This window comes from Urocitellus parryii, chromosome 3 (genome assembly GCF_045843805.1).
Source record: "Urocitellus parryii isolate mUroPar1 chromosome 3, mUroPar1.hap1, whole genome shotgun sequence".
In the NCBI taxonomy this organism is placed as follows: Eukaryota; Metazoa; Chordata; class Mammalia; order Rodentia; family Sciuridae; genus Urocitellus; species Urocitellus parryii.
Window position 1 is genome coordinate 10,365,621 of NC_135533.1, and position 26,601 is coordinate 10,392,221.

At 39.0% G+C, this 26,601-nt stretch overlaps 1 protein-coding gene across 1 annotated transcript in view; it reads left to right on the forward strand.

Moving 5' to 3' along the window:
* The first annotated feature begins 479 nt into the window (after nt 1-479).
* The window catches only part of Tpk1 (thiamin pyrophosphokinase 1), a 332,659-nt gene continuing 306,537 nt past the window's right edge, over nt 480-26,601 (forward strand). The window contains exons 1-2 of the mRNA XM_077796672.1: nt 480-483; nt 772-830. Coding sequence (XP_077652798.1) covers nt 788-830 — 43 coding nt within the window. The 5' untranslated portion in view covers nt 480-483; nt 772-787. The remainder of the gene's footprint in view (nt 484-771; nt 831-26,601) is intronic.

Genomic DNA, 26,601 nt, shown 5'->3' on the forward strand with positions numbered 1-26,601 from the left:
CAGGCCGGGCCTCCGCCGCCGGGAGGGGTGGCGGTGCGGGCTCTGGTGCGAGTGCAGGCGCTGGCTCGTCGGAGGTGAGTCTTGCCCGGCGCTGGAAAGGGCTGCACGGCCGGGGCCCCTTCTTCTGGGGAGAAGGAGCGGCGCGCGGCAGGTGGTTTCTTCCAGGACGCGCCGGGAAGGCGGGGCGCGGGGCCGGAGGGCAGGGGCCGAAGCCCGCGGGAGATCAAAGCGATCGCGGCCGCGGAGGAGGCGGGGGAGCTGCTTTGCTGGTGAGCGAGGAATACCTTGCTTCGCGTCCAGCAGGACAGCCCCTGAGCCGAGGTGGGGCGTAGAGAGCAGCGCAGAAGCACGGAGCGGGTCTAGCGCGAAGCCGCGCGGGAGGCTCGGCGCTCCCGGAAGGAGGCTGCACGCCAGGCGCTTCAGCCGCGCGCCGAGCGGTCGATAGGAGCAGCGCTCCGAGGCTTGGGCTCCTCCCGCCATTGTGTAGGTGAGGCAGCCGCGGGAGGAGGGGGAGCAGTGGGGAGGGGGCGGCCGGTGGGTGATGCCGGGTTCCCGGATGGAGGCGGGAGGGGCAGTCCCCGAAGAGCACAGAGCGCGCCCGCTTTGCCGTCTCCCCTCATCCCTGCCCTGTCCCCGCCCTGCCCGCGCGCTCCCGCGATGCGCAGCCCCAGCGCTGCGCGGGTCAGACCGCAGCTCGCGGGGTGGGCGGTGGCGCTGCGCTCCCCTAGAAGCCTGGGGGATTCTAACCTGCACTTTTGTGTTTTAATGCAGAGGCCAGTATTCCGCTATGGAGCATGTCTTTACCCCGCTGGAGCCCCTGCTTCCCGCTGGTACTGTATTGCTTCTCGCCATTCACGCGCTCCCGTGCCCCTCCCCGGAGAGAGGTTAAAGGGACTCCATGGCACCCTGAGCGGTTGCAGCCTCATGCTGCCTGATTCCTCGCACTGCATCCCAGGGCCTCAGTTTTCTCATCCTCCCTTGGGCCTCAGTTTCCTTATCTGAAAAATGAACATACATATGAGTCCTTATGAAGACTGAATGACTTGATAGGTTGTGGGTCCTCTACCTGTAGCCCAGTGAGTGTACCTGTACAGTTAGTTAACTGATAGACCTCTTACAGCAGCGGGAACACATCTGCAGCCGAGCAGAACATGCACAGGGAAAGTCATTGTCAATGTCCACGGTGCATTTCTAATTCACTGGGAAGGTGCTGGAGCTTACCCAGCAACAGATTAAGACATTTCTTATATAATCATTTATTAATCTGTTAAGTTATTGCACCTCAGTGGAAGTGAGGATGGAATGAATGAATTTTATTGGTAGCATTCATTCTCGTGTGTAGTAATTGATTTCTTTGTGATAATTTCGAAAGATTAGATGTATATTTTTTGCCAGTTAGTTTTTATTGTTTCCATCTTATAGAACTTCTACTTTTTCAGTTTCATAAACAACATGGTCTTTTAATATTACATTACTTGACACCCGACTCTACCTTTATATCTTACTTTGCTGATGAAGGAAAACACTAAGTGATAGAATGAGAATCTGAACCAGTGTCTTTTTGCTTGGTTAAGAGGTGGAGTGTCTAATTATTGCTATAACAGCTTTTGAAAACTTAAGAAAGGCATCAACAAATAACACTTGTGAATTAGATTCCATAGTGTCAGTTATCCAATAATGGCAAGAACCAATGGCAGTACCAAAAATAAACATTTTATACAGGTGGCCTGTTGGCCTTGAGATTGATTCTAAAAGCTCAGAGCACTATTGTCTGAAGCTTGCTAATGTCTTCTGGGTTAGAAGAAATACATCATAAGAGATGGTGAGTGCTGCACAGGAAAGATTATACTCAGGAATGAGAATCTCCAGGTTTAAATACTAGTTGGCCACTAAGTAGTCCTGTACCTCATAGCTCAGTTTCTTCATCTGTCACATAGAAATGCATCATCGGATTATTGTCCAAAGACTAGGTACTTGTTAAGCACTTCCCTTCTGTAGCTATAAGCTGTTACATGCAGCAGTAGGTCTAGAGGGAAAACAAAGGTGGTGGAATCTCGGATCAGGGCTGAGATGGAAAACATTTGGAGTAACATGAGGACCGAGAGCTCTGCTTCTTTTTTAATCAGAGGCTTAGAGAAGGCCTTGACCCCTTACGTCAGAACATTTGTAAGCTCCACATTTGGAGCTAGGCCTGTAGGGGACCAAGATACCCTGTGTCAAGTTCAGATTCCTGGAGACAGAACCCAGGGCTTCCTTGGGCTGTTTTCAGAGTTTTCTTCCTGTTCTTGCTTGTGAAATGATGTAGATTCCTGTCTCACCTCTAGCTTTGGCCTTGAAACAAAGGCCCCAGGCATATTGATGTTGACTGTAGATATGTAGAAGATATTTTAAAACAGAACACTTACTGTGAGGGACCAGTATCATGCCTGGTCATGCTTTGGGGAAAAAATGAGCACATACAGCATTCAAAGTAAAAAAATATCTGAGGTTAACTTCATTAGAGGAATTCCCTTCATCAAGGAGACATTTAAAACTTATCTAGCAGAAAAGTTGTATTCATAAATTCTGTGAATTTGTTGGCATTATTTTATCTGTAACTTGTATTTAGTATACTGGGCAATCCAACAATAAAGCTGATTCTCCAGAGTTTTGAAAAGTTGCCAGGAAAGATATTGTGGACAAATATAGTTCTGGAGGTTGATCACTATTTTAGAGAAAGATGGTATTCTTAAAAGAACTTTTTTGTTTTGTGAACTACAGTGTGGATTTTTTCTGTACTCTGTTCTGGACATAACCATTGTTACTCATTTCAAAGTGAATTCATATTATAAATTGTTTTCTAAGTAACTATTTTGGGGGCAATAAGTTAAAATATGTGGATTTTTTTTTACTTTGAATGCTGTATGTGTTCATTTTTTCCCCAAATAAAATAGAAGGGTTTCTAAAATAAAAAATCCGTTCTATTTACCAGAGATTATTGACCTAAAAAGTTATATGAATGTCAGTGGTAGAGCATATACTTAACATGTGTGAAGCTCTTGGTTAAGCCCTAGCACACATTCACATAAATTGTGTTTTAAACTGTGTGCATGTATATGTAGATGATTAAAAGTTTGTAATAAGACCTAGTTTATGTCCTTTTCTACAACTTTTCCACTATTTTGTTGTGGTCCATATGTAAAATTATCTCAAGATCTGTGGTTTTTTAAAACCACATATGCAATGTAGACTCAAATTAGCTAGCTAGTCTTTCTTAATAGACATTTATGTTATTTCTAGTCTTTACTGTTTTCAATCTACAATGCATATTTTAAAAACACTTTTATTTTTATTTATTTATTTTAGTTATATAAATCATTAGGCTACATTTTGACCTATCACAAAAGCATGGGATACGATTTGGTCTAATTCAGTCCCCAGCACTTCCTTCCTCTTCCTGCTCCTCTCCGTCTCCTCTACTGATCTTTCTACAATTTATTTGTAGTGTTTTTGTTTTTACATTAGTCTCTGGTGGATATCCTTGATACTGGGATTCTCTGTGCTATATTCCTGTGTGTACATTTGAAAGTTCAATGAGATCATTCCACCATTCTCTTCTTTTCCTGTCCTTCCTTCCTTCCTTCCTTCCTTCCTTCCTCTTCAATCTCCTTCATCTACTCTAAGGTCTTTCCTCTATTTTGATGAAATTCCCTGTCCCATTTTTTTCTTTCTTTCCCCCCTCCCCCTCCACTTTATTTTGGATCGGTTTCCACATATCAGAGAAAACATTCATACTTCCATTTTGTGGGACTGGCTTATTTCACTTAACATGATAATCTCCAGATTCATCCATTTACTGGCAAATGCCATAATGTCATTCTTATTTATGGCTGAGTAATACTCCATTGTGTACACACACCACATTTTCTTTATCCATTCGTCTGTTGAAGGGCACCTAGGTTGTTTCCATACTTTGGCTCTTGTGAATTGTACTGCTATAAACATTGATGTGCCTTCATCACTATACTATGCTGATTTAAAATTCTTTGGATATTTACTGGGACAGCTGGGTTATATGGTGGTTCCATTCCTAGTTTTTTTTTTTTTTAGTTGTATATGGACATAATACCTTTTTAAAATTTTTTATGTGGTGCTGAGGATTGAACCAGGTGCCTTCCACATGCAAGTTGAGCAATCTGCCACTGAGCTACAACCTCGGCCCCGCCCTAGTTTTTTGAGCAATCTCCATACTGCTTTTCAGAGTGGTGGTCATAATTTGCAGTCTCACCAACAATGTATGAGTGTACCTTTTCCCCCACGTCCTCATGAACGCTTATCATTATTTATACTCTTGATAATTGCCATTCTGACTGGAGTGAAATGAAATCTCAATGTCGTTTTGATTTGCATTTCTCTAATTGCTAGAGATGTTGAACATTTTTAAAAATATTTAACCATTTATATTTTCTTTCTTTTTTTTTTTTTTTTTGGTACCGAGGGTTGATCTTGGGGGCACTTGACCACCAAGTCACATCCCTACTCCTGTTTATGTAGAGACGGGGTCTCACTGAGTTGCTTAGTGCCTCGCTTTTGCTGCGGCTGGCTTTGAACTCATGATCCTCCTGCCTCAGCCTCTGGAGACACTGGGATTACAAGCATGCGTCACCATGCCTGGCTGTATGGAGGAGGGTCTGTTTAGTTCTTTTTCCCGTTTATTGATTAGGTTTTTTTGGTGTTAAGTTTTTTGAGTTCTTTGTATCTCTGAATATTAATGCCCTAACTGAGGAGCAGGTGAGAAAGGTCTTTTGCCCTTCTATAGGCTCTCTTCATGCCTTTGCTGTGAAGGTTTTTGATTTGATGCCATCCCATTTATTTATTTATTTATAATTTTATTTCTTGTGCTTTAGACGTCCTGTTAAGGAAGTTGGTTCCTGTGTTGACATGCTGGAGTGTTGGCTCTGCATCTTCTAGCACTTGGAGAGTTTCTGGTCTTATTCTCAGGTCTTTGATCCACGTGGAGTTGACTTTTGTGCAGATAGGGATCATATTTCATTCCTCCGTTATGGATTTCCAGTTTTCTCAGCACCATTTGTTCAAAAGTCTATCTTATTCCAATGTGTGTTTTTGTCACCTTTGTCTAGTATAAGATAAGTGTATCTATGTGGCTTATCTCTGTGACTTCTATTATATTCCATTGGTCTTCGTATCTGTTTTGGGGCCGGTAAGATGCACTTTGGTACTCTAGTTCTGTAGTACACTTGGAGGCACAGCATTGTGATGCTTCCATCTTCACTCTTCTTGCTAAGAATTGCTTAGGCTATTCTGGGTCTCTTATTTTCCCACATGAATGTAGCGTTACTTTTTCTAGTTCTGTAAAGAATATCATTGGTGTTTTGATGGGGATTGTGTTGAATCTGTATAGAACTTTTGGTGGTATGGCCAGCTTGACAATATTAATTGTGCCTATCCAGCAATAAGGGAGGTCTTTCTATCTTCCAAGGTCATCTTCAATTTTTCTTTAGTGTTCTATAGTTTTTATTGTAGAGATCCTTCAATTCCGTTTTTAGATTGATTTCCATGTATTTTATTTTCTTTTTTGAGGTTGTTATGAATGGGATAGTGTTCTAATTCTTTTTTCAGCAGATTCATTATTGGAGTATAGGAATACAATTGATTTATGAGTGTTGATCTTGTATCCTGCCACTTTGCTGAATTCATTTGTCAGCTCTAGAAGCCTTCTATTGGAGTTTTTAGGGTCTTCTAAATATAGGATCAGGTCTGTCAGCAGAGAGAGCTAATTTGAGTTCTTCTTTTCCTATTTGTGTCCCTTTAATTTCCTTCTCCTGCACGATTGTTCTGGCTGGAGTTTCTAGACTATTGAATAGGAGTGGTGGAAGTGGGGACCTTTTCTTATTCATATTTTTAGAGGAAATGCTTTCAGTTTTTCTCCATTCAGTATAATGCTAGCCTTGGGTTTGTCATATAAAGCCTTTACAATGTTGAGGTAAGTTTCTTCTATTTTTCTAGCATTTTAATCATGAATAGGTGCTATAATTTATACACAAAAATATAGGTGTATATTTTTGATCATAATAGTTTTCGAGTATATCAGGATAAACTTCTAGAAATGAAATGGCTGTGTGAAATGGTATGTTGCATTATCAAGAGCAACTGTCAACAGAGAGTGCTATGCACCAGTCAGTTTGGAGACTCAGGAGCAAACCAAGATACATCTAGTTGGATATTGAATTTTGTGTTTCGTAGCCCACATAAAAATTGCAGGGTCTCAAGAGATGGACATGAGGACAGGCTGCAGGAGGCAAAGAAATGGTGGATTGAAGACAACTTAGTTTTCAAAAGAGACATGGGGAAATCGGAAGAGCCTTGCAGGTGATGGGCCGTCCTTGAGGGAGAGCTTGCTGCTGCATCTCGGCATGGAGGCCTTCGCACAGCACACACATGGCGGCTGTGAGGGAAGAGAAGACCTGATCAGGCCGGAGAGCGCAGTTGGAGATTTGGGGAGAATATGGTGGAGCAGTGAGGGTAAAATCTGAACGTGGAGGATGGAGAAGAAGAGAGGGAAGGAGACAGGTTTTAAAAGTTCCTGTGTCTTCCTCCTTTGGAACAATATTCTATAAAAACCAGACTTTTATATACAACAAATCTCAGATTGTATCATTAATGCCGTGGTTCTGCTTTGCTAACCAAGTAGTCATGTGCTGCCTAACAGCAGAGCTCACATATGAGGGTAGTTCCCTAAGTCTACAAAAGAGCCGAAACTGGCCATTGCCTAGTCCTTTTACCCTTTTATGTTTGAATCAGCACAGTGACATCACTGTACAGGCATGCAGCCTAGGAGCAATAGGCTATGTAGACTAGTTTGCATAACTGTGCTGTATGTACCTTTTAGTTGGAGGTACTCACATCTTCCTTGGGATCCTTACTTTCAGATGTGCTTATTGACACAAACTCTTTTTTAAGACACACAGTAGATAGAGGTTTTAATTTGTAGTTTAAACAGCTACTTAAAAAAAATCAGCTTTGTTGAGGAATAATATACAAAATCAATATATTTAATTTTTAAATTTATTTTTCAAGGTAAAATATGCTGTATTAGTCAGCTTTTGTCACTATATTAACATAAGCCACCTTTTTTTATGGTGGTCTATTTAGCATACAGGTTTAGGGGTTCAAAATCCAAGATTAATGGCAGCCCTGGTTTAGATTCTGCTGAGGGTGGCTGATGGTGGTACTTTATGTTAGGAGTGCATGTAGGAGCAAATAATCAAGTCTTGATCAAGGAGCACAGAGAGACTGGGGTCCTCAGTCTCTTCCCAGGGCTTACCCCACTGACCTGAGTGCCTTACTAAGCCACTTCTTAAAGGTGGCTAACACTTCCCAATAGTGCCATCTGTGGACCTATCCTTAAACTCCAGTGGACCCTTGTGGAACCACACCCTTGCTATCATATAGCAAATGCATTCTGGAAAGTTAGCACACATAAATTAAAATGAAATAAAAATACCCTATTCTAGTCCCTCAAAGATCACCATGTATGTGGAAATTAGTTTGTATATATTTATATTTATATCCTTTTAGACATTTGCCATTTATAAATATATACTTAGTATTTTTAATCTAAATGGGGACATTGTACGTTGTAAGTTGCTTTATTCCACTTATCAAGTTTCATCTTATATAATACTCCATATTTAAATTTCTTCATTCCAAAAGTAATTTTGCCAGTTGCTTATTTGCAATGAGGACTATCTGTGCATTTGATTCAGTTTTTTAATTTAGCATAGTTGCTCCTCACATTTTTAATCCCCCTTGACATTGTTGACATATTAAATGAAGCTTTTGCATCACTCTTAAATTGATCTGATAGTACACAGATAGAAAATTGCTATCTTTTTATTATATCACTCTTAAAACAATTTTTTACTCAGAAATTATTTTTATTTTCTCCACATAATTTGGTCTTCATAAATAAATTTTATGCGAGTATGCTTTTTTATTGATCACTCTGCATTTCTTTGCAAAAAGTATATATTTAAATTTTAAAAAGATTCCTGTGACCATCATGCTCTTGGGAGTTGTTTCTTCTGAATTGAATTACCAGTATAGAGGTTTATTCTGAATTTAGTTACCATTTTAAGTATTATTACTGTGCACTTGATCAAGTCAACATAATTATATTACAGATTTTTGTAATAACTAACATTTACATGGTATTGTGTACTGGGCATAGTTCTAATGTTTCAACAGCTAACTCCTGTAGGAAAGTTTGGAACTAGGAAACTGATCAGGTTTAAGTTTTATCCATTCTGTTCACTAGTTTTGTGTCCTTGGCATGCTTAATTAGTTTGAGCCTTAATTTATCTATGTAAAATAGGAATATTTTATCTGTGCAAAATAGGAGTATTTTCATTAAGCCCTAACATTAAACATTAAGCTCTTGGGAAAATTAAGATATTATAAAGTATAAAAAGCAAGTTGAAGAAATAGAGGCCTATTCAAATGTAAAGAACTCTTATTAGAACTCTGTACTAGATTAATTTTAATATACTGATTATTGAATTCTGAAATCCCTAATTTCTATGCTAAATTCTCAAAAGAGATAGCTACTTATTTGAGTAAATGTGTTCAGTCTAGTTAGGTAAAAGAGTATTTAGGTAAGTCTAACAGAATGACTCTTCCTATTACCTGAATTCTACAATTTTCTTCCATGCATATGGAACTTTATAGAGTCACAGAATTCTTAGTTGTGGACACAACACTCTTCTTTGGTGCCTTATCGCTAAGTAGAATGAATATGGGAATATTTTATCCAATATAGTATTTATGCTGACACTTAGGTTCTATTAAAAGTGTCTGATTAAATCCACAAAAGGCATAGTGAAGTCTAAGGAATGGTATTGACAGTGGCTGACTTGGGAATCCTCAGGTCATCTGTACCTGGAGATTTGATAGTTGGTCAACCTGTGCTGGTCATCTCCATCAGTTCTCTGTATTGTGCCACAACAGACTAACCTTTCAGGAACTCTTGGTGAGGACGACATTCATATGCACAGCAGGTTGTCCCGAACTGTTAACTTCTTTCTTTAATCTCTGCTCACTAAATCATAGTAAAAATGGTATAAGGGTAGATTTGAGTCCAATGCTTTCATATTTAGTTTTTTAAACTAATGACTCAAAATGCTTCAATAGTAGAAACACATATTTTTTTGGTCACACTTCCTAACCAATTGAGCACATTTGTTAGAAATTTCAGGTTTTGTCTCTTCTCTAGATCAGTGCTATACAACATGGCAGCCACTTGGTACATGTCACTATTGAACATCTGAAAAAAGGCTAGTGTGACTAAGAAACTGAATTTGCAGTTTAATGTAGCCTATGTGTAAAAACAAAATCTGCATTCTGTTACTGGAAAGTTTTCAAGTATTTGGAACAATGTATCGGGTGCTGGGGCAGAGGTAGCACATTACTACAGACTGGGGACTGGCCCCTGTGGGTCTCTCTCCTTGTCTGGTAATGATGACTCTTTCCCTGTATCCTCACATCTTGGGTATCTTGTTGGTCCTTATCTCCTGTTCTTTGAAAAATATCAGTAATACTGGATTAGGACCCAATCGAATGACCCCATTTTACTTCATCGCTTTAGAGGCCGTATTTTTTCATTCTGGAGTTTTGGGACCTAAGACTTCAACATACCTTCGCTTGCGGGGGGGACACAATTCAGCTGTACTTGGCTTTTTTTTTTTTTTTTTTTTTTCTTTTGATAGTGCTGGGGATTGCATGTGCTTGGAAGTACTCTGCCCCTGCACTTGGCTACACTTTGAATGTCAATCTTTCAAGGGCCACTGTTCTGTCTGATACTGTGTCATAATGCTGCTCAGCAATAGCCAGCACCAGCTCCCAGTCAACTATTGGATCATGAAGTTTAACCACTCATCATCCAGGGTGCATTCTATTGCTGAGTTGTGATCCTCACTAGGTTAGGTGTGGGTGGCACGGTGCATGGTGAATGCTCACCTTATGGCAGTCAGTAAGCCAAGAGACGGCAGAAAGGACTGGGTTCCAAAATAGCCTCACTTCCTTTTGCTAGGCCTCACTTTGTAAGGTCCCTCTGCCTCCCAGTAGTGCCACAGGCTGGTGACCAATCTTGGCATGTGGGTCTTTGGGGAACATTTAAGATACGAGCATTAGTTCTGTGAAAGAGTTTAGTGTATAGCAGGTTGTCCAATATAAGAGAAATATAATTTCATATGCAAGTCAGAATTTCCCAGTAGGCTCACTAAAAGGGTTAAAAATAATTTTATATTTCTTTTAACCTAATATAGTGAAAGTGTTATTTTGATTTATAAATTAACATACACAGCCACTAATGTTAAGGTTTGCATTGTTTTGGTACTAAACCTCAAACTTCAGTGTGTTGTTTACATATCTAGCATATCACAATTTAGATGGTAGATTTTTATTGGACATATTTGATTTATATTTTGTTTCATGATATAATTGGTCAAAATTTTTTAAAATTTATATGAGCAAGGAGCAGCTGATCGCCTCATAACTTTGGAAGGAAGTTTGCAGACAAGGAAAAGAATATTCCTTGTTCAAGGACAGCTCTGTAAGAAGGTATTGAAGGTAGAACTAAAACAGGGTTTTCTGATGATATGTTTCCTCTAGTTATCAACAGGGCTTTTTTGTAGTTTAAATTGAAGTCTCATATGCCTGCTGTGAAATATTGAAAACTTGCAGGTTTTGTTGTTGTTGACTTTTAAAGACACTTTCATCTCTTTGTGGTATGGTAAAGAAACCTCTAGCTAATGCTGCCGCCTAAGGACTGTGGTGTTCTTGTTGTCAAAGGCTCTCTAAGATCATCCAGACACAGAGAAGTGGATTTCAAAGTTTCAGAGATTAATCCTGTTTACTCTCCTCCCCAGTGGGAGATCCCTCCTAGTTGGTCTTCCTGTCTCTTGACTATTCCTTGGAAACCTGATGCTTGTTGATGTTTTCCTCGGTGCATAACTCATCACTCTTGATATCCTTCCTTTTTATTCCTGAAATTTATTTATAATTTATGGAGACTTGTTGCATGCCTTAACTACCCTTCAGTGTGTCTGTGGTATAGTTCTAACTTTTGCCTGAATTTTATTTTTGTATCTGCTTTAGTGTTCTTTGTACTTTTTAATTAGTTTCATTATATCTGATGACAAAATTTTTGGTTCATTCTCATGGTTAATGGCCAAATTGTTTCTCTTGCCTTAAGTAATATCTCATTAACTTTATAAGTCATCTTTTTCACATTGTCTGGAGAATCAATTTTCTGTGCTTCAGTGGTATTTGGTGTCTCTGGCACCCCTCCCCGAATCTTTCCATATTAGCCTTTTGATATGCATGTTTTTAGAAATTAAAGCTTCTAAAGCTAGCCTAAAAATAATCGTAAATCTTTTAAAAAAACATCTTGTAAGTTGATACTTCATAGCATTTTCAGCAAGAATGGTATTCCCTTAGATGAAACAATTGAAAACATCAAGTAAACCTGTGAGAACACTTTTAATATTCACATTGTTAAAATATTATGGCTTTCTCCCTCTCTCTCTCTCTCTCTTACACACATACACAAAGAAAATTTGGATTTTAGTACATTAATACCAGATGTCTTCTGAAATTTTGTAGGAAAATAAGGTGTATTTGTGCATTAACTTCCCATCCAATAAATTCCCTTATCTTGCTTTTCCTTCCTTGGTTAAATCCTTCAGAAGGAGTTATTCTTTGTAGGTTGCAAGCAGATGCTCAAGCAAATGGACTTCATTATGAGACTGTTCTGTGTCTCTTATCAAACCTTTGTCTTTGAAGATGTGTATTTTTCACACTGGAATAGTTTCTTTCATTTTTATGACTTCTAGCAGACTTAGGCTTTTGATTGACTCTTAAGCCATGTGTAAGTTTTTGAATTCTTGGCCCACTCTCTGCTGAAAATTTTGCTTTTTTCAAAGAGAAAAACCTGCTCCTGAAGTTTCTTTCTAATCTGGGTACAAATGTGTGGGCAGTGGGTCCCGGGACCTTGGGAGGCCTTGGTCAGTGCTCCTCTGCGTGGCTGGTGGCTTTTCTGCTGGCATGTGTTTCAGGAGCTCAGTCCTTTAGAGAGAACATAGTCCTTTGTTGGACAGACAGCGGATTATTAAAATGTGTATATGAAATAAGGTGACGTTTACCTTCATTTCTTTTATTTTCCAACTAACAGAGCTTAGAAGACCTTCACTTGCTTTTATTTGTTCTTTAAATATTGAAAAACCTCCACCAGTTTTTCATTTTTCTTCCCTGTCCAGGCTAAATGTTGTAGTCATTTGTAGAACAATCATTTGAGTGCCTCCCTGACATGTGCCAGAAACTGGGCATGGGACGGCATACCAACAGCTTTCCTTTGTCTCCTGGTTCCACTCTCCCAGGATAGGCATCAGCTACCCAGTCCTGGAAGGCTTCCTGGAGGCCTGTTTTTCATTGTTTTAAATTGTAGCTTCTGTAGAATATTGAGAATCCTAAGTGGGAAGGCCTAGAAAATAGACCTTCAGATGAAATAATCAGAGCTTTCAGTGCTTACTCAAGTAAATAAGTGATATGGCTTAGATATGGGGTGTCCCCCAAAAGCTCATGTGTGGGACAATTCAAGAAAGTTTAGAGGAGAAATAATTGGGTAAAGAGAGCTTTAACTCAATCAGTGAATTAATCCCATGATGGGATTAAGTGAGTGGTAATTGAAGGTAGGTAGGGTGTGGCTGGAGGAGGTGGGTCATCAGGGGCATGCTTTTGGGGTATATAGTTTGTATCTGGTGAGTGCAGCCTCTCCTGCTTTCTGATCACCATGTGAGCTGCTTCCCTCTGCCACACTCTTCTGCCATGATGTTCAGCCTCACCTTGAGCCCTGAGGACTGGAGCTAGCTAGCTATGGACTGAGACCTCTGAAACCATGACCCCCCAAATAAACGTTTTCTCTTCTAATTGTTCTTGTCAGGTCTCTTAGTCACAGCAGCAAAAAAGCTGACTGTAGCAGTAAATAAGTAAATAAATAAAACCAGAAATGGAGCTGTTCATACTTTTTTACACCTATAGATTTCATTGCACATTGCTTCAAAACCTTACTACACAAATGAACAAAACAAAACTCCCCCACATTTAATGATTGTATTTATCATTGTCTAGAACTGGGATTAAACTAGCAGTGCACAGTCGTTTTTCTTTGAGCTTTATTGTCCTTGGAAATGGATAGTGTGGTAATGCATCAGGACATATACACAGTGGCCGAGACTGGCTCACCCGAGTGTTATGTGCCCATACCTTTCTCTGCATGAACAGCCTCGCAGGTACACGTCCCCTTTGTTGCCACTTGTTGGCTTCTTAAAATATCTGCATGTAATTTTGATATTCTGTCAATAGTTGGTTGGGATATAACTGCAGACCTTTCTCATACATAATTTTGATTTGTTATAACTGGGTTTTGGGGAAGTAAATCTAAAGTTTTCCTATGTAATCACTAGCAAAGAAATACTGTGCTATGAGATACTTACGCTCTATAAAGTTTGGGTATTATAGTCAAGAGGAGTTCTTTTGGGAAAATGCTAACCAGTGATGTTCTGCAAGTCATGCCTGTGTGGGTCTCAGTGCACGAGTGTTCCTTGATGAAAGAAACTCTGAAGGAGCACATTCTGGATGTGGTTCAGTCAGAGGAGTCACACTGTCACATTCTTTCTTCTGCATGAAATCATTCTATTAAATGAACCCATGGTGTTAATTTTGGGAAGAGACAGTTGAAGTCTTCTGCAAGTCTGAAGTCAGTAAAGCTCTCTGACCTCACTCTGGTGAACCAGGGGTTTCTAGTGGTTCCTGTAAGTCATCAAATAGATCAAAACCATCTGAAAGTGGATTCAGAATTGCCTCTTCCTGGAAGGCACTTGTTAATTCTTGCAACTATTTAATCTCTATAGAGGAAACATACATATTTAGGCTGTATACTATTTTATTAATTGAACCAACATTTAGTGCCTGTTAGGCAAGTGGCATCAGACTAAATCCTTGCAGTCTCGCAGACATTATGGATTCAGAGGGCAAATGGATAAACAAGTCAGAAAATGGAGTACCCTGTGATGAGACCTCGTAGGAGAAACCCTGAATCACATAGGACATGGAGGCTTATTGAAGGCTTCTGGGAAGAACTATTTAAGGTTAATAATCTAAAAATATTTAAAAAACCTTTCTGTAATTAGCATTGTGTGATACTTGTATGTCTTAGTCCACATATTATATACTGAGTGTGTATTTCTGTGGGTGGAGTCACAGAATCAAGAATGTGCCCCTAGGGTTACTAGTACATGTTATTTGATGACTTTTCAGCAAGGTTGAACCAAATTGTTTGTCCAGGAGCAGAGAGTATCAGATTGTCCTTCTCAGATGTCCTCAATAGCAGTGAAGCCTCTGCAGTTCTTTGTGAAAATATCTGTGGGTTGCAGTTGTCCCTGCTTCCCAACTCTTACCTCATGTGACTGCCACTTTACTCAGGTTAGTGCCAGCCATAATCTAAGGTAGGAACATTGTCAAAGGCTTAAGAATCAACAATGGAGATTCCTAGGCATCCTCCTACTGGAATATCACGTCTGCCAGGTGGATCCTTGAAGTGACTATCTGGGTGTATGTCTTCTAGTTTGCCTTTAATTAGACTGTTTTGCAACTGGGTAGCAGTAGAAGTTAACTAATAGTAATGCAAATGATTCTTATTCATAATATTTCAAGCAAATTTTGCCCAGTGGGGATTCAATTGATTTGTAATTGTAATTTCTTCCATGGTGCCAGTAGGACCACTAACAATGCCTGAACAGTTCTTTTGTTAAATAACTAGGTCCACGTAACCCAGAAGTAGTTTGTTTAGTACTCTGTTAGGTTACTGAGGCCTAAGTGGCTTGGTGCTCAGTTTGGGAACCCTCCTTATAATGGATTCACCATTTTTGCATCCACTAGCAAATAGATTTCAGCAATACTACTTGCCTGTGCATGTGTGCACACACATACATACATTTATATTTGTAAGATGAATACCTTCATTAATTAATGAATAAAATCTCTGGCATGTGTTTATTTTTTTATGAATGTCATGATTTTAAACTTTTTGAAAATTTTGCTTTAGCACCAGTTAAATGCTGCTGATTTTGTTGTTAATTTAAAAGACGAGTAAACAGGTCATTTAAAATTCCTTTGAACTCAGGATTCTTGTTCTGTAAATAATCTATCACAGGCTGAGTGTTAAAAGCGAAAATACATCTCTAAAAGCAGCATAGGGCCTTTCATGACAGTAAGCAAACCAGGGCAGGAACTCACATGCCTCACGACACTGAAGCAATTATTAAATAGTGTTTATTGCATTAAAAAATAGCAAGCAGAGAAGTGGCAAAAGGCACACGATTCCTCAAGTTCTCACCCAACAGAACCGCCAGGCATGGCTGCGCTGCAAGGTGCCAGGAGGAATTTCACCCGTAGTGCCCCACAGAGTTGCTAGAACATCCAAGTGACTGTGTAACCCTGGGAACTTCCAGGATTTGTTCCTGAGTAGCCAATTTCTGCCTGTCCTTTCATTAGCTCTGATCTGCTGAGCTGGTCCTGGAAAAGGTCCAGAAGTGGAGGCAGGGGAGAAGGTAAATGAACCCCCAGGGCCTTCTGGATTTGTGTTTGTATTTCCTCACCTGCTTGCTAACACAGGGAAATGCATACAGGAGTCAATAATGTTGTTACAGTTAGGCAACAATTATATAGTTTTATGTGTGTTAATTCTCCGTGTGCTGAGTATTCTCTTCTAACTATAGAAATGAACTCCCCCCCACACACACATACACACTTGCCTGCTGACAAGTTTCTCCATTCCTTTACATTTAACATTTTTACATTATAACTGAAATTTGGAGAAAGGGTAGAATGCATTTGGTGCTGGAGAGGTATCCAAGAATTCGAGAGTAATAGAAGCTGAGGTGGGTAGAGATGCAAAACGAGGAATGTTGACATAGGGTCTTGGGGGGGGGGAGAAGGACTGGGGAAAATGAGAGGATAATGGGAACTTGCAGGTGTTTGGTACCCAAAGCTCCATAGTCATTTTCAAAACCAGTAGTTTGGGTATGAGAAGACTGTTGGAAACTTTTATAGTTTTATTTAAAACTATAAAATAGTTTTCTTTAATTTCTGCTGTCTGGATCCAAATACTATTATCATAGGGACAGTTGTTTTCTGAAAGGTCTCTCTTGCCTCTTGAAGGCTCACCTGAATTAGTGTTATGGGTTTCAGTGGATCTGTTGGAATGTGCCTGTAATCGTTTCTGTTGATTTAAAAAATCACAAGTAAAGAGAGCCCACATGTGTGTGCAGAACAGCTCATGCTAATGACTTTCATGGAAACTGGTGATCCTGTTGAAGTGTGCCTTAGCTGTGACATTGGATCACTGTGGAGGGGCTCTGTATATGGCGGTAGTGTATACTTGAAGTCTATCATAAATCTAACCTTTCTATCACTGTTCAGAAACGAGTCATTGTTTCCACTTGCCAGGTAGGAACAATACTTGAGATAAAAATCTGACATTACACTTTTGCCCTTCCACCATTGTTTGAAGTGTAAATAGCTCATGTTTAGTCAGTCTTCCTGTGAAATTGAGTCATTTTATGGTATTGAAGAGTTAGAGCTGCTGCTGCTGCAGTTATTAACAGGCACAGGCGCCACCAGGCTGAGACAGGAGCGCTTGAGAGAGAGCTGTGGTGTGTTCTCTGAGTTTTCTGTTCACTTGTGCAGAGTCATGTTTGAGCTGCATAAACTGTTACTAACTTTTACATATTTATATTTGCATATTTAAGATGATTTGTTAGTATTTACTGATCATATGTGGTATATGAGGAGCTAGTCCAAGAGTTTTTTATGTGTTAGTTTATTTTTACGGTCATGCTTAAGAGGAATGTATTGCTACTTCTGTTCTAGAGTTGAGAATATGTAGGTGTAGAGAGATTAACTGTCTTACCCAATGTCACACAGCTAGTTTATTGGCAGACTGATTTTTTTTTATGTGTATCTCTGGTACGTGCCAACAATGTTTTATTTCTCTTATTTGAAGAATGTTTGTTTCCAACATCTGTACCTCTTTTCTCAGACCAATTTAAACTTGGTCTCATCTTGCTCACTGAGACCACCATGATCCTCTGTTGGGAAGTGTTAACACTGTTGGGGAGTGTATTGGATTTAAATAGTAGAAATACTGATTTCATGGAAGGCTAAGGAGTTAGTTTTCTCCAGCGGTAAGTCTGGAGGCAGTGGTTGATAGCTGGTGTGGCTGGTGAATGCTCTTGATGGGGGGCAGCTCTGTGTGTGAGGAGCTCAGTCCCTTGGGGTTGGCTGTGTCCTCTGATTCTGATCTCACAGATGGTCATTGCAACTGGAGGCTTGAAGGACACATTTTAAGTAGGAGAAAAGCATGAGGGAATTTAAAAAAGGACATGCCAGCCTGGTTTATCCCTTTTCCATAAGATCTGTGTGATTGACTTGTTTTATATCACGTTGGCCAGAGCTGGGTCACGTGGCCCTTCCTAGACTCCAGCCACATGCAGTCATGGTGTCTTGACTGGCTTAGACCAGTAAATGTTCATCTGGGTCTGGGATAGGGCACACTGTCATGCAAATAAATTGAAGTCAGCAACAGGAAGTTGGATGGGGTGGGTATTTTGGGGACCATGGACAAAATTGGCCACAGGGTGACTTTTCGGGGCTCTGGACAAGTACCAAGGCTTGGAGTCACTGTGATTGAGCTTGTGGTCAGGTCTGAATGTTCCAGTCCTGGCCAGAGTGTCCAGAATATTCTTGCCTTAGATGATGTGGTTCAGTGCCCACTTTTTGACCTCTTCCTCCCCCATAGTCCCAGGAGTCCCGTTTCTCTGGATCTAGGCATTTACTTTGCCTTTTACTTTCTCCTTATCCTGAGGCCTCACAAATATGGCTCTAGCTCCTGAATCCCAGCTAGCAATGTGGTCTTGATACTTGCTGATAGGTTTTCTCCAGAGAGTGACCTACTGAACCTGTATGGAACCTTCCTGATGCAATTGTTCACTGTGTTCCTGTCATTGGCCAGGCTCTCTGATGGAGGACACTTTGGAGGTCTGCAAATGTGCTAAAACATATAAAGATCACAGTCTGCCACCAAAGCTCTGGTCATAGTGGACATACAGATGCTGGATCAGTGTATGCTTAGGTGGTAAGAGCAATAGGACTGAGAAATTCACGATATTTTGTCCCTCTAGGAGCAGAGACTCTGTATTACTACTTTGGTAAGACCAGTTGTAGCAAATAAAAATATTCAGCAAATATTCTATATTTATACTAAAGATATCATTTATCTGAAATTAAAATTTAAATGGGCATCTGGGCATTTACATTAAAATTTTTGGACCATCTTCTATAGGCAATAATGTCTCAGAAATTCCTAGAATCCAGGTGCAATGGTTAAGGACATAGTTTGTTGTGTTTTTTTTTTTCTCCAGCTTATAGGTTTGTTTGTGTTTGTTTCTTTTGATATCTGCAAGTTTGTTCTTTAAGTGTAAGAGAAAGAATTTCTGAGTCTAAAGACGAGGAGAGGTAAGAAAATTTGGCAAAATGGTAGATTGCGGGTCATGAGGAAGCGTCACTTACTGAGTGGTACTTTAGCTGACCTGTGTTCTTGTTTGCCCTGGAGGGCAGTGACGCAAGTTCTCATCCTCCTGTGCGTCTTCTGTGCTCTATGTTCCTCTTGGTGTATTTGGAGAATGAGGTCATTCAATGAAATTGACTCATGAGCTTTGACCTTGTGTTGGTAGAAAACCCAAGCTCATCATGTCCAGCCTTTGGCTGGACTTTCCTCCACGCCTCCGTTGGCTATTCTGGTTTTCAGGTACTGACCTCTGCCTGCCACTGCACATGATCTTGGGGCTTTTCCTCTTGTGAGACCCACTGTGTTCTTAGAAAGCATTCTCATATACTTATTTATGCTGTTTTCTCTAGCATTTTGAGGGGTATATGACAAGAGGGTTCTGTATAAGCATATGTTTTCAACTTTCTTATGAAGCAGAACTTCTTTTTTTTTCTTTTAGTTTTATTGATTTTATTTTTTTTAGATACACGACAGCGGAATACATCACAGTTCTTATTACACATATAGAGTATAATTTTTCATATCTTTGTATATAGAGTGTGTTCATGCCAGTTCATGCCTTTATATGTGTACTTTGGGTTTTTTGCATTACAATTCTTATTACACATACATACCACAGTTTTTCATATGTTTATTTATAAAGTATGTTGACACCCAATTCGAGTCTTCATACTTGTACTTTGGAGAACTTCTAACACATTTAATCCATCACAGGATAGCTCACTCTTTCCTGTAGTTTGCAATCACCTATTAATGTAGTGACAAATGACGATGATTTTCTTCAGGATTCTGCAATCTGGACTGTCTCAGTGCCTCATTCTTGTGCTTCAGTTGCCGTGTTTTGGGGGCTGGAATGTCGGAGGTGTCTTCTTTCTTTTTGTGTAAGGTGCCTCATCTGGAATGCCTGGTCGGCCTGGCTGGGCATCTCCACTGGGCCTCTCCAGTGTGGTGCTTGGAGTCCTTTACCAAGGACTCTAATCAGGTGTATGCCGGGAGAGTGGGAGCACTTCTTAGCTTCCTGCTCAACTCCTGCTTGCTGAAGTTCCACAGGACTACGCTTGGAGCCAGATGTACAAGGGCTTGGTTATCAGGGATGTGGTTTGTTGAGGACCACCAGTATAATAGTGTGGCTTAGCATTTTATCTAAACATTGTACATAATTTCATTCAGTTTTGTACAGTGGGTGCATTCTATTCAATTGTGTTTTGTCCATGGTGAAATTACTATTATTGAATATCTTCTCTTTTAAAATCGCATCCACATTTAATTTTTTTTTGAGGGAATAGTTGAAAAAAATTGTCCAGAGTTCAGAATAGAAGAGTTGCAAAAATTGTCAGAGTTCCCTTATACCTAACACCTAGCTTCCGCTAGTGTTGACATGTTACCTGATCACAAACTGAAAGATAACAGTACAAATCTATTTACTAAACTATAAACAGTTCAGTTCTCATGTAATACCTGTTTTCTGTTCTAGGATCTAATCCAGGGTCACACTTTATATTTCACTGTTTATGGCTCTTTCATCTTTCCAAGCCTTCCATGACCTGGGTGCTTTTGAGGAGTGCTGTTAAGTTATTTTGTAGAATGACCCTCAGGGTTGGGGTTGTCTGATGTTTTTTTTCATGATTAGGATTAGGTAGTGCGTTTTGGGGCAGGAATTCTACAGAAATAATGTCCCCCCATCCAGTTGAGGATACAAAGTGTTGATGGACAGGTGCATTTGGTCATGTTCATACTGGGTTGGTTATCAGGGATGTGGTTTGTTGGGGACCACCAGTGTAATAGTGTGGCTTAGCATTTTATGTAAACATTGGATTTGGTGGTGACATCTCCCAGGGATTTCCAATATAAAGTTCCTGTTTTCTTCCTTTGCAGTTATCTTCAGGTAGCTACTTTGAAATTATGTGCATATGTTGTTTCTTCTCAAAAACCTTGATTTTTGGATCTGTTGGTGAGTGGGTTTTTGTCTATAGCAGTTATCACTCTGATATTCTAACGGTGATTTTCCCTCTTTTGCGGTGATTTTCCCTCTTTTGCATTTATTAACTGGAATTCTTTCATAAGAAAAAGCTGCCCATTTTCCATTTATTATGTCTGACTAATCAATTTGTGTCATATTTGTGGATATTTTATGGATTCTAACCCAACACTGATTTTGTTGCTTAAATTGTTTGAACATTAAAAGTTCAAACATTGTTCCTGGACCCTATTCACATATTCCTATTCTTTTTTTCTTAATATTTATTTTTTAGTTGTAGTTGGACACAATACCTTTAGTTTATTTTATTTATTTTTATGGGGTGCTGAGGATCAAACCCAGGCCTCACACATGTTAGGTGAGCACTCTGCCACTGAGCCACAACCCCAGCCCCTGCTATTCTTTTTGATCATTCCTAATCTGTGAAATCAAGGGCTGCTCTAGGCTCATCTTTTCTGTTCCAGCCTTGGAATCAGCCTCTTGGAGAAACCTTGGTCCTTTTTGTTAGATAATAGTATTCTGAAGTCCTGATCTGGAGGCCTGAGCTCATTGCTAATGTGGTTTTAATTGTTTGAAAGTCCTCTCAGTGGCTATAGTCAGGAAGCAACAGGTGTGTGTGTGTATGTGTGTGTATGTGTGTGTGTGTGTGTATATCCATGACTTCATGCTGGTATCTTGGATTGCAATCCAGGACCACAGTGTTCATTTTTGCCTTCTCGGTTTCAATATGTGTACTTTTTCTGACTGTGAGAAACCTCGTTTTCATTATCTACATTATGTGTACTTATTTGTTCAACCTTAGCATAAAGTAGCTTCCTAATTCCTACTCTGTATCCCTGTAAGAAACAGGGTCTAACTAGAGCACAAATTTTGTGTACGGTTCTTTTTGTCTTTTGCTGGATAGTACCTAGCCCAAACCTTCCAGGTACTTGTTTTATTTATTTTTTTGCTCAGCTGGGAATGAAACCTAGGGCTTCATACATGCTAGGAAAGCATTCTACCACTGAGTCACACTCTCAGCCTTCAAAGTTGCTTTTAATGTACTATTATTTGACAAATCAAATAGTTGTTAGAATTCTATCAAAATAGGAGTAAATGAAAGAAAATAGGAAAATAGCAAATATAGGTAGTAAATGAAAGCATTATAACTATTTTAAGAAATTGCATGTGTGATTTTCTTAATTCCTAGACCTTTGACTTCTATTTTGGTTACACAGAAATATTGTCGATACTTTGTAGAAGTCCCAGTTTATCAGAGTCGTGAGATAGTACAATAACAGAATATTTAATTTTTAATGTGTTACTCAGCTTTGTGTCACTGTGACCCAAATACGTGGCAACAATAATTTAAAAGAGGATAGATTTATTTTGGCTCATGATTTCAGAAGTTTACACCATGGTGGGTTGACTTCTTTGATCTGAGCCAAAGGTGAGGTGGAATATCATACAGTAAGGGTATGGCTGCAGGGAACATGTCCCCTTCCAGGGCACATCCCCAGGGACCCACCTCCTCCAGACATGCCCACCTGTCTACAGTTAGCACCCAGGTAGTCCATTCAAACTTGTATGGACTGGTGAGGTTGTAGCTTTCATAATCCAATCATTTTACCTCTGAATATTTCTGTATTAAAACAGGAAGTTTTGTGGTATATTTCATATCCAAACTATAACAGTCAATATTACTTATGATTATTAAACACAATTAAATATGTAAGAATTAAAAGTATTCCTTTAGTTGGGCATGTAAAGTTAAGTATTATGTGTGAGAATGATATATTGTGTATTTTCAGCCTGTTCCTTTCATTGTTTTTAAAATAGATAATTTGCCTTTTCTTACTTTAAAGGTAGTTTTAGTAGAATAGTGTTCTTGCAGAATCTCAACAACATGATGAATTAAGTTTCTCTCTTGGAGTTATCAAATTACCTTCTGTGCTTTTTTCTAGAGGAGGCAGAGTTGGGATGATCAGGGGAGACCTCTTATGGATACATGCTGAGAGCCAGTTTACAAAAAGAAATGAAGGCTAGGAAAGAGAATACATATCTTTAGATTATCTAATTTAGGTAGTACATGACAAGGACCGGAAGGCTACTGAATCAAGATTGTGATTGAATTGTGGATAAGCTGGAGATGATTTAGTGGAAACGGGACTAGAATAGGATTTTAGACATAATAGAAACACATTTGAACTGGAAAGTGTGATAGAGATGGTGATTGTCTATCTAAAAGAGTTTTAAAAACAATAGCTATTAAATTTTCTTTATCACATTTTTAAAAAATAATTCATAACTCAGAAGAATGTCTGTATACAGTATAATTCTAGTTAAAGAATAACTTCATTAGGTAGCATCTGTTTGAGTAGTATGTAAGTACACAGTTAATTGAAATATTCAGTTCATGCTGCAGTTTGTAATATGCTAAATAAATAGCATTTGTTTTGTAATAGACTATCAAGTTAATTCCATGACTAACAAAAACATTCAGGTCCTAATATACATCCCAGAAGGGTCAGCCTTCTGCTCATAGCATCAAATGTAGACAACTTCTTCACTTCTTAGCCACAATGTAACTTGAGTGGTCTCTGGTCCAGTTTCTAGAAGAGTCCTCCTTCTCTGAAACTTCATAATCCCAGTCTTTATTGTCCACAGTTCTATTAGCGTTCTGTTCTTTTGACATTACACCAGAATTGTCCATTAACCTCCACTTAAAACAATCTAAAGCTTTTCCAGCTTGTAACACTAAAATTCCCAAAATTTCTTCCACAAATTTCAAAAAGATCTAAAAGCTTCTAAATCACATGGTCAGGTTAGTCATAATAACCCTGTTTCTCATTACCAATTTTTATTTTAGTTACATTTTTAACTGCTGTGACCAAAAGAACAATTGGAGGAAAAGTTTATTTTGGGGCTCATGGTTTCAGAAGTCCATAGTATCCATGTTGTATATGCTACCCACCTGTTTACTTTAGCCATTCCAGTAATCAGACACTATTGCAGTATCACAGTAATTTAGGATTCAGTAATATCCAGTTTCAAACACCCATGGGGATATTGGAATACATCCACCACAGATAAGGGGTCTACTGTATATAAATATACTGAAGATATACATGTATATCTCTATCTATACAGACATATCTATTTATATATTCTCAATGTTATTTCTAACCTAGTTGTATTTTTGTCTCAACCAGCATATGCTATTTTTCTTTTTTAGCTCTACCTTATCCCAGAATCTTTGGTGAATAGACTGTTTTTTTTTTTCAAATTTAGAAGTCTGTCAGTTACTTATACCAATATATTAATATGTTCACTCTGTTTTTAATGATATTAGACAGTGTTTGAAAACAGAAACCCAATGCAAAATCTTCATTATAGGGTTGCATGGTAATTATGCACTAAATACTTTGTTCAACTTTATAATAAAATAAGGTCAAGAATCATGGGTCATGAACATTTTATAATTTGTTGAATGCTGTTATTGTGAGTTTTAAATAAACTTTTTGGCTTTTGTGTATAGCAGAGGATAACATACTTGCTTGGATTAATAAAAAAAAAAGTTAATGGTGAATTGTTAATCTTGGAGAGGTCTAATTTACCTTTGTAAAAGGTAAAGCTGCTATGCGGATTAGCTATAAACAGTAAGTTCTCCTGGAAATCAGGTAGTGCTCCTAGCATCTGAACTGTTGGCAGGAAGTCTGAGTTTAGAACTCCAGAATGGTAGTGGTAATACGTTGGAAGCAGGGCAAGAAGCATCCCTAGCCTCCAAGTGTAACATTAGAAGTGGTGGTCTGGGCTGGTGGTGTGGCTCAGTGATAAAGCACTTGCCTAGCATGTGTAAGACTATGAGTATGATCTCCAGTACTGCTAAAAAGGAAAAAGGAGGTGTCCTTTTATATACATGTGTTCTAAATCCTATTGATTGTTATGTATTCCAACTCATTTTTCTTCTTTGGGTCTCATTTTATGTATTGAAGTTCTACTTGCCCAATAAATCATAGGCTTTATTGCAATGTTTTAAGTTTTCTTTCCTTCACTTAGTCATTGTGCATGAGCAATTGTAACTCTCAATTGTGAAAGCTAATTATAATGTGAAACTGAAATCTGAACATTCTTGAAGAAGCTTGGGATATACTGACAGTTTTTTCTTTGAAAATTACTTTAATTTCTTTTATCTTTGTTCAGTATCTTAACATGAGCTTTTAAAATAGAACTAATTTTCAGAAGAGCTGTTCTTCTTTCCCATAATGTCAGAATCCCACATAGTGATAGCAGGGTAAATTTTCACTGAAGGTTGAAAAGTAATTCTCCTTTTTTCTTACAGTAACACTGTCAAACTCATGGTAGAATGATGCAAATAATTCTTGTGGGCTGTAACCATTACTATCCTACACATGTAATTTCAGGTGTATTCAATCTTTATGTGAGCTTGAATGCTAGGCAGCCGATCTGATACTTTGCACATGCCACAATTTTTAAGTTGATTATTTTTTTTTCTTGAGAGTTCCCGTTTATACAGTTAGTTTAAAAAAGAAAAACAGGATTATTAAAACATGATCTCCTACAGAGCTGAATGACATGCTGTAGAATGACCATGGTCTCTTCACAGACAAGTTTCCAAGGGATGACAAAATAGGCCAAGTTATTCCTGTACTCAGGGTTTCATAGTTTTCTGTTCCTGGCAGGGTTTTTTTTCCTAGCCAAAGGAATGGTGGTGGAGAGTCTCTTACAAAGCTTTTACCTTCCCACCTCCAACTTGCCTCTCTATGACCATTTTTTTCAGCCCTGGAGAGTAGATTTCCTGGCTTTAAAGAAAATGATGATCTCGGTGTGTGAGGGCTGTTTAAGGAGGCCTTAGCAGAGTCCAGCTGCGCTCAGAGGGCTTCAGTTCTGTTCTGGTTTATGCTGACTGTAGTTCTTGCCTGTGCTCAGGATGTCACAACCTTAGTTTGAGATTGAAAGGGTCATCGAAATTCGGATTTGGCACTGCTGTTCTCTAGGGTTTTCTCTGCACATTCCCCTGTCGATATTCTTTCTTTCTAGACTTTTCCTGTTTGTACCTCTAGCATGGTCTTCGTGACCTCTTTTTGGAGACTCATGAGTTGACTGTACTGAATGAGTGGATAGATTCAGCTGTACTGATTTCTAACCCAGGAGCCTGGGACACTGGATTGCTTGTGCACAGCGGTACAGAGGATTGTGCTGGCTGGTGAAGTGCAGGTCTCTGTTCTGGTCCTGAGAGGCTCTGGGGTTCTGGAGAGTTTGGGTGTGGGTGCTGAAGAGAAGGGCAGTGAAGGCAAGAAATCTGACAGAATAGAGAGGGGTTGTTACCTTAGGAATTCAGGCTTGATGATCTGAATGAGTCATACATCACTCATGGCTTCTACTAACCCTAACCCTAAATGGTTAAACGGTGGCCAAGATGTTGATAAGAGTTGGGTGTGTTTGTGAAAAAGTGGACATTTATTTTAATATAATTACAGATATAGCAGAATATCTTGGCATTTCTCACTGATTCTTTGAATAAGCCTTTTTAAGAATAGTAAGAGAATGTGAAAAGTGTCAAACCCTTTGAAATATAATACTGAAAAGAGCCATCAGAGTCTCTGAAATTGTATGCAGAGATGTATTATTAAAGAAAAGGCATGATAGAGGTTGTGTATATGGCTGGAGATTTCCGGTGATTTTGAGATTCAAAGTAAAATCTTATTTTTTATAATGTGAAGCTTTATGATACCTTATAGGGAAAGAGAGTAAGTACTTTTCTACTGCTACTACAGGCTATATGGAGAGGAATGAGAGTGATTTGCAATGAAAATATTTTTATTTGGAACCTCCAGTGAGTATTTATATATATTTGTGTGGAATCCAGTTTGCATTTTGTTACCTACTTAACTAAGGAACACAGAAATGAAACTTAAATTGCAGGAGGATAAATTATTTT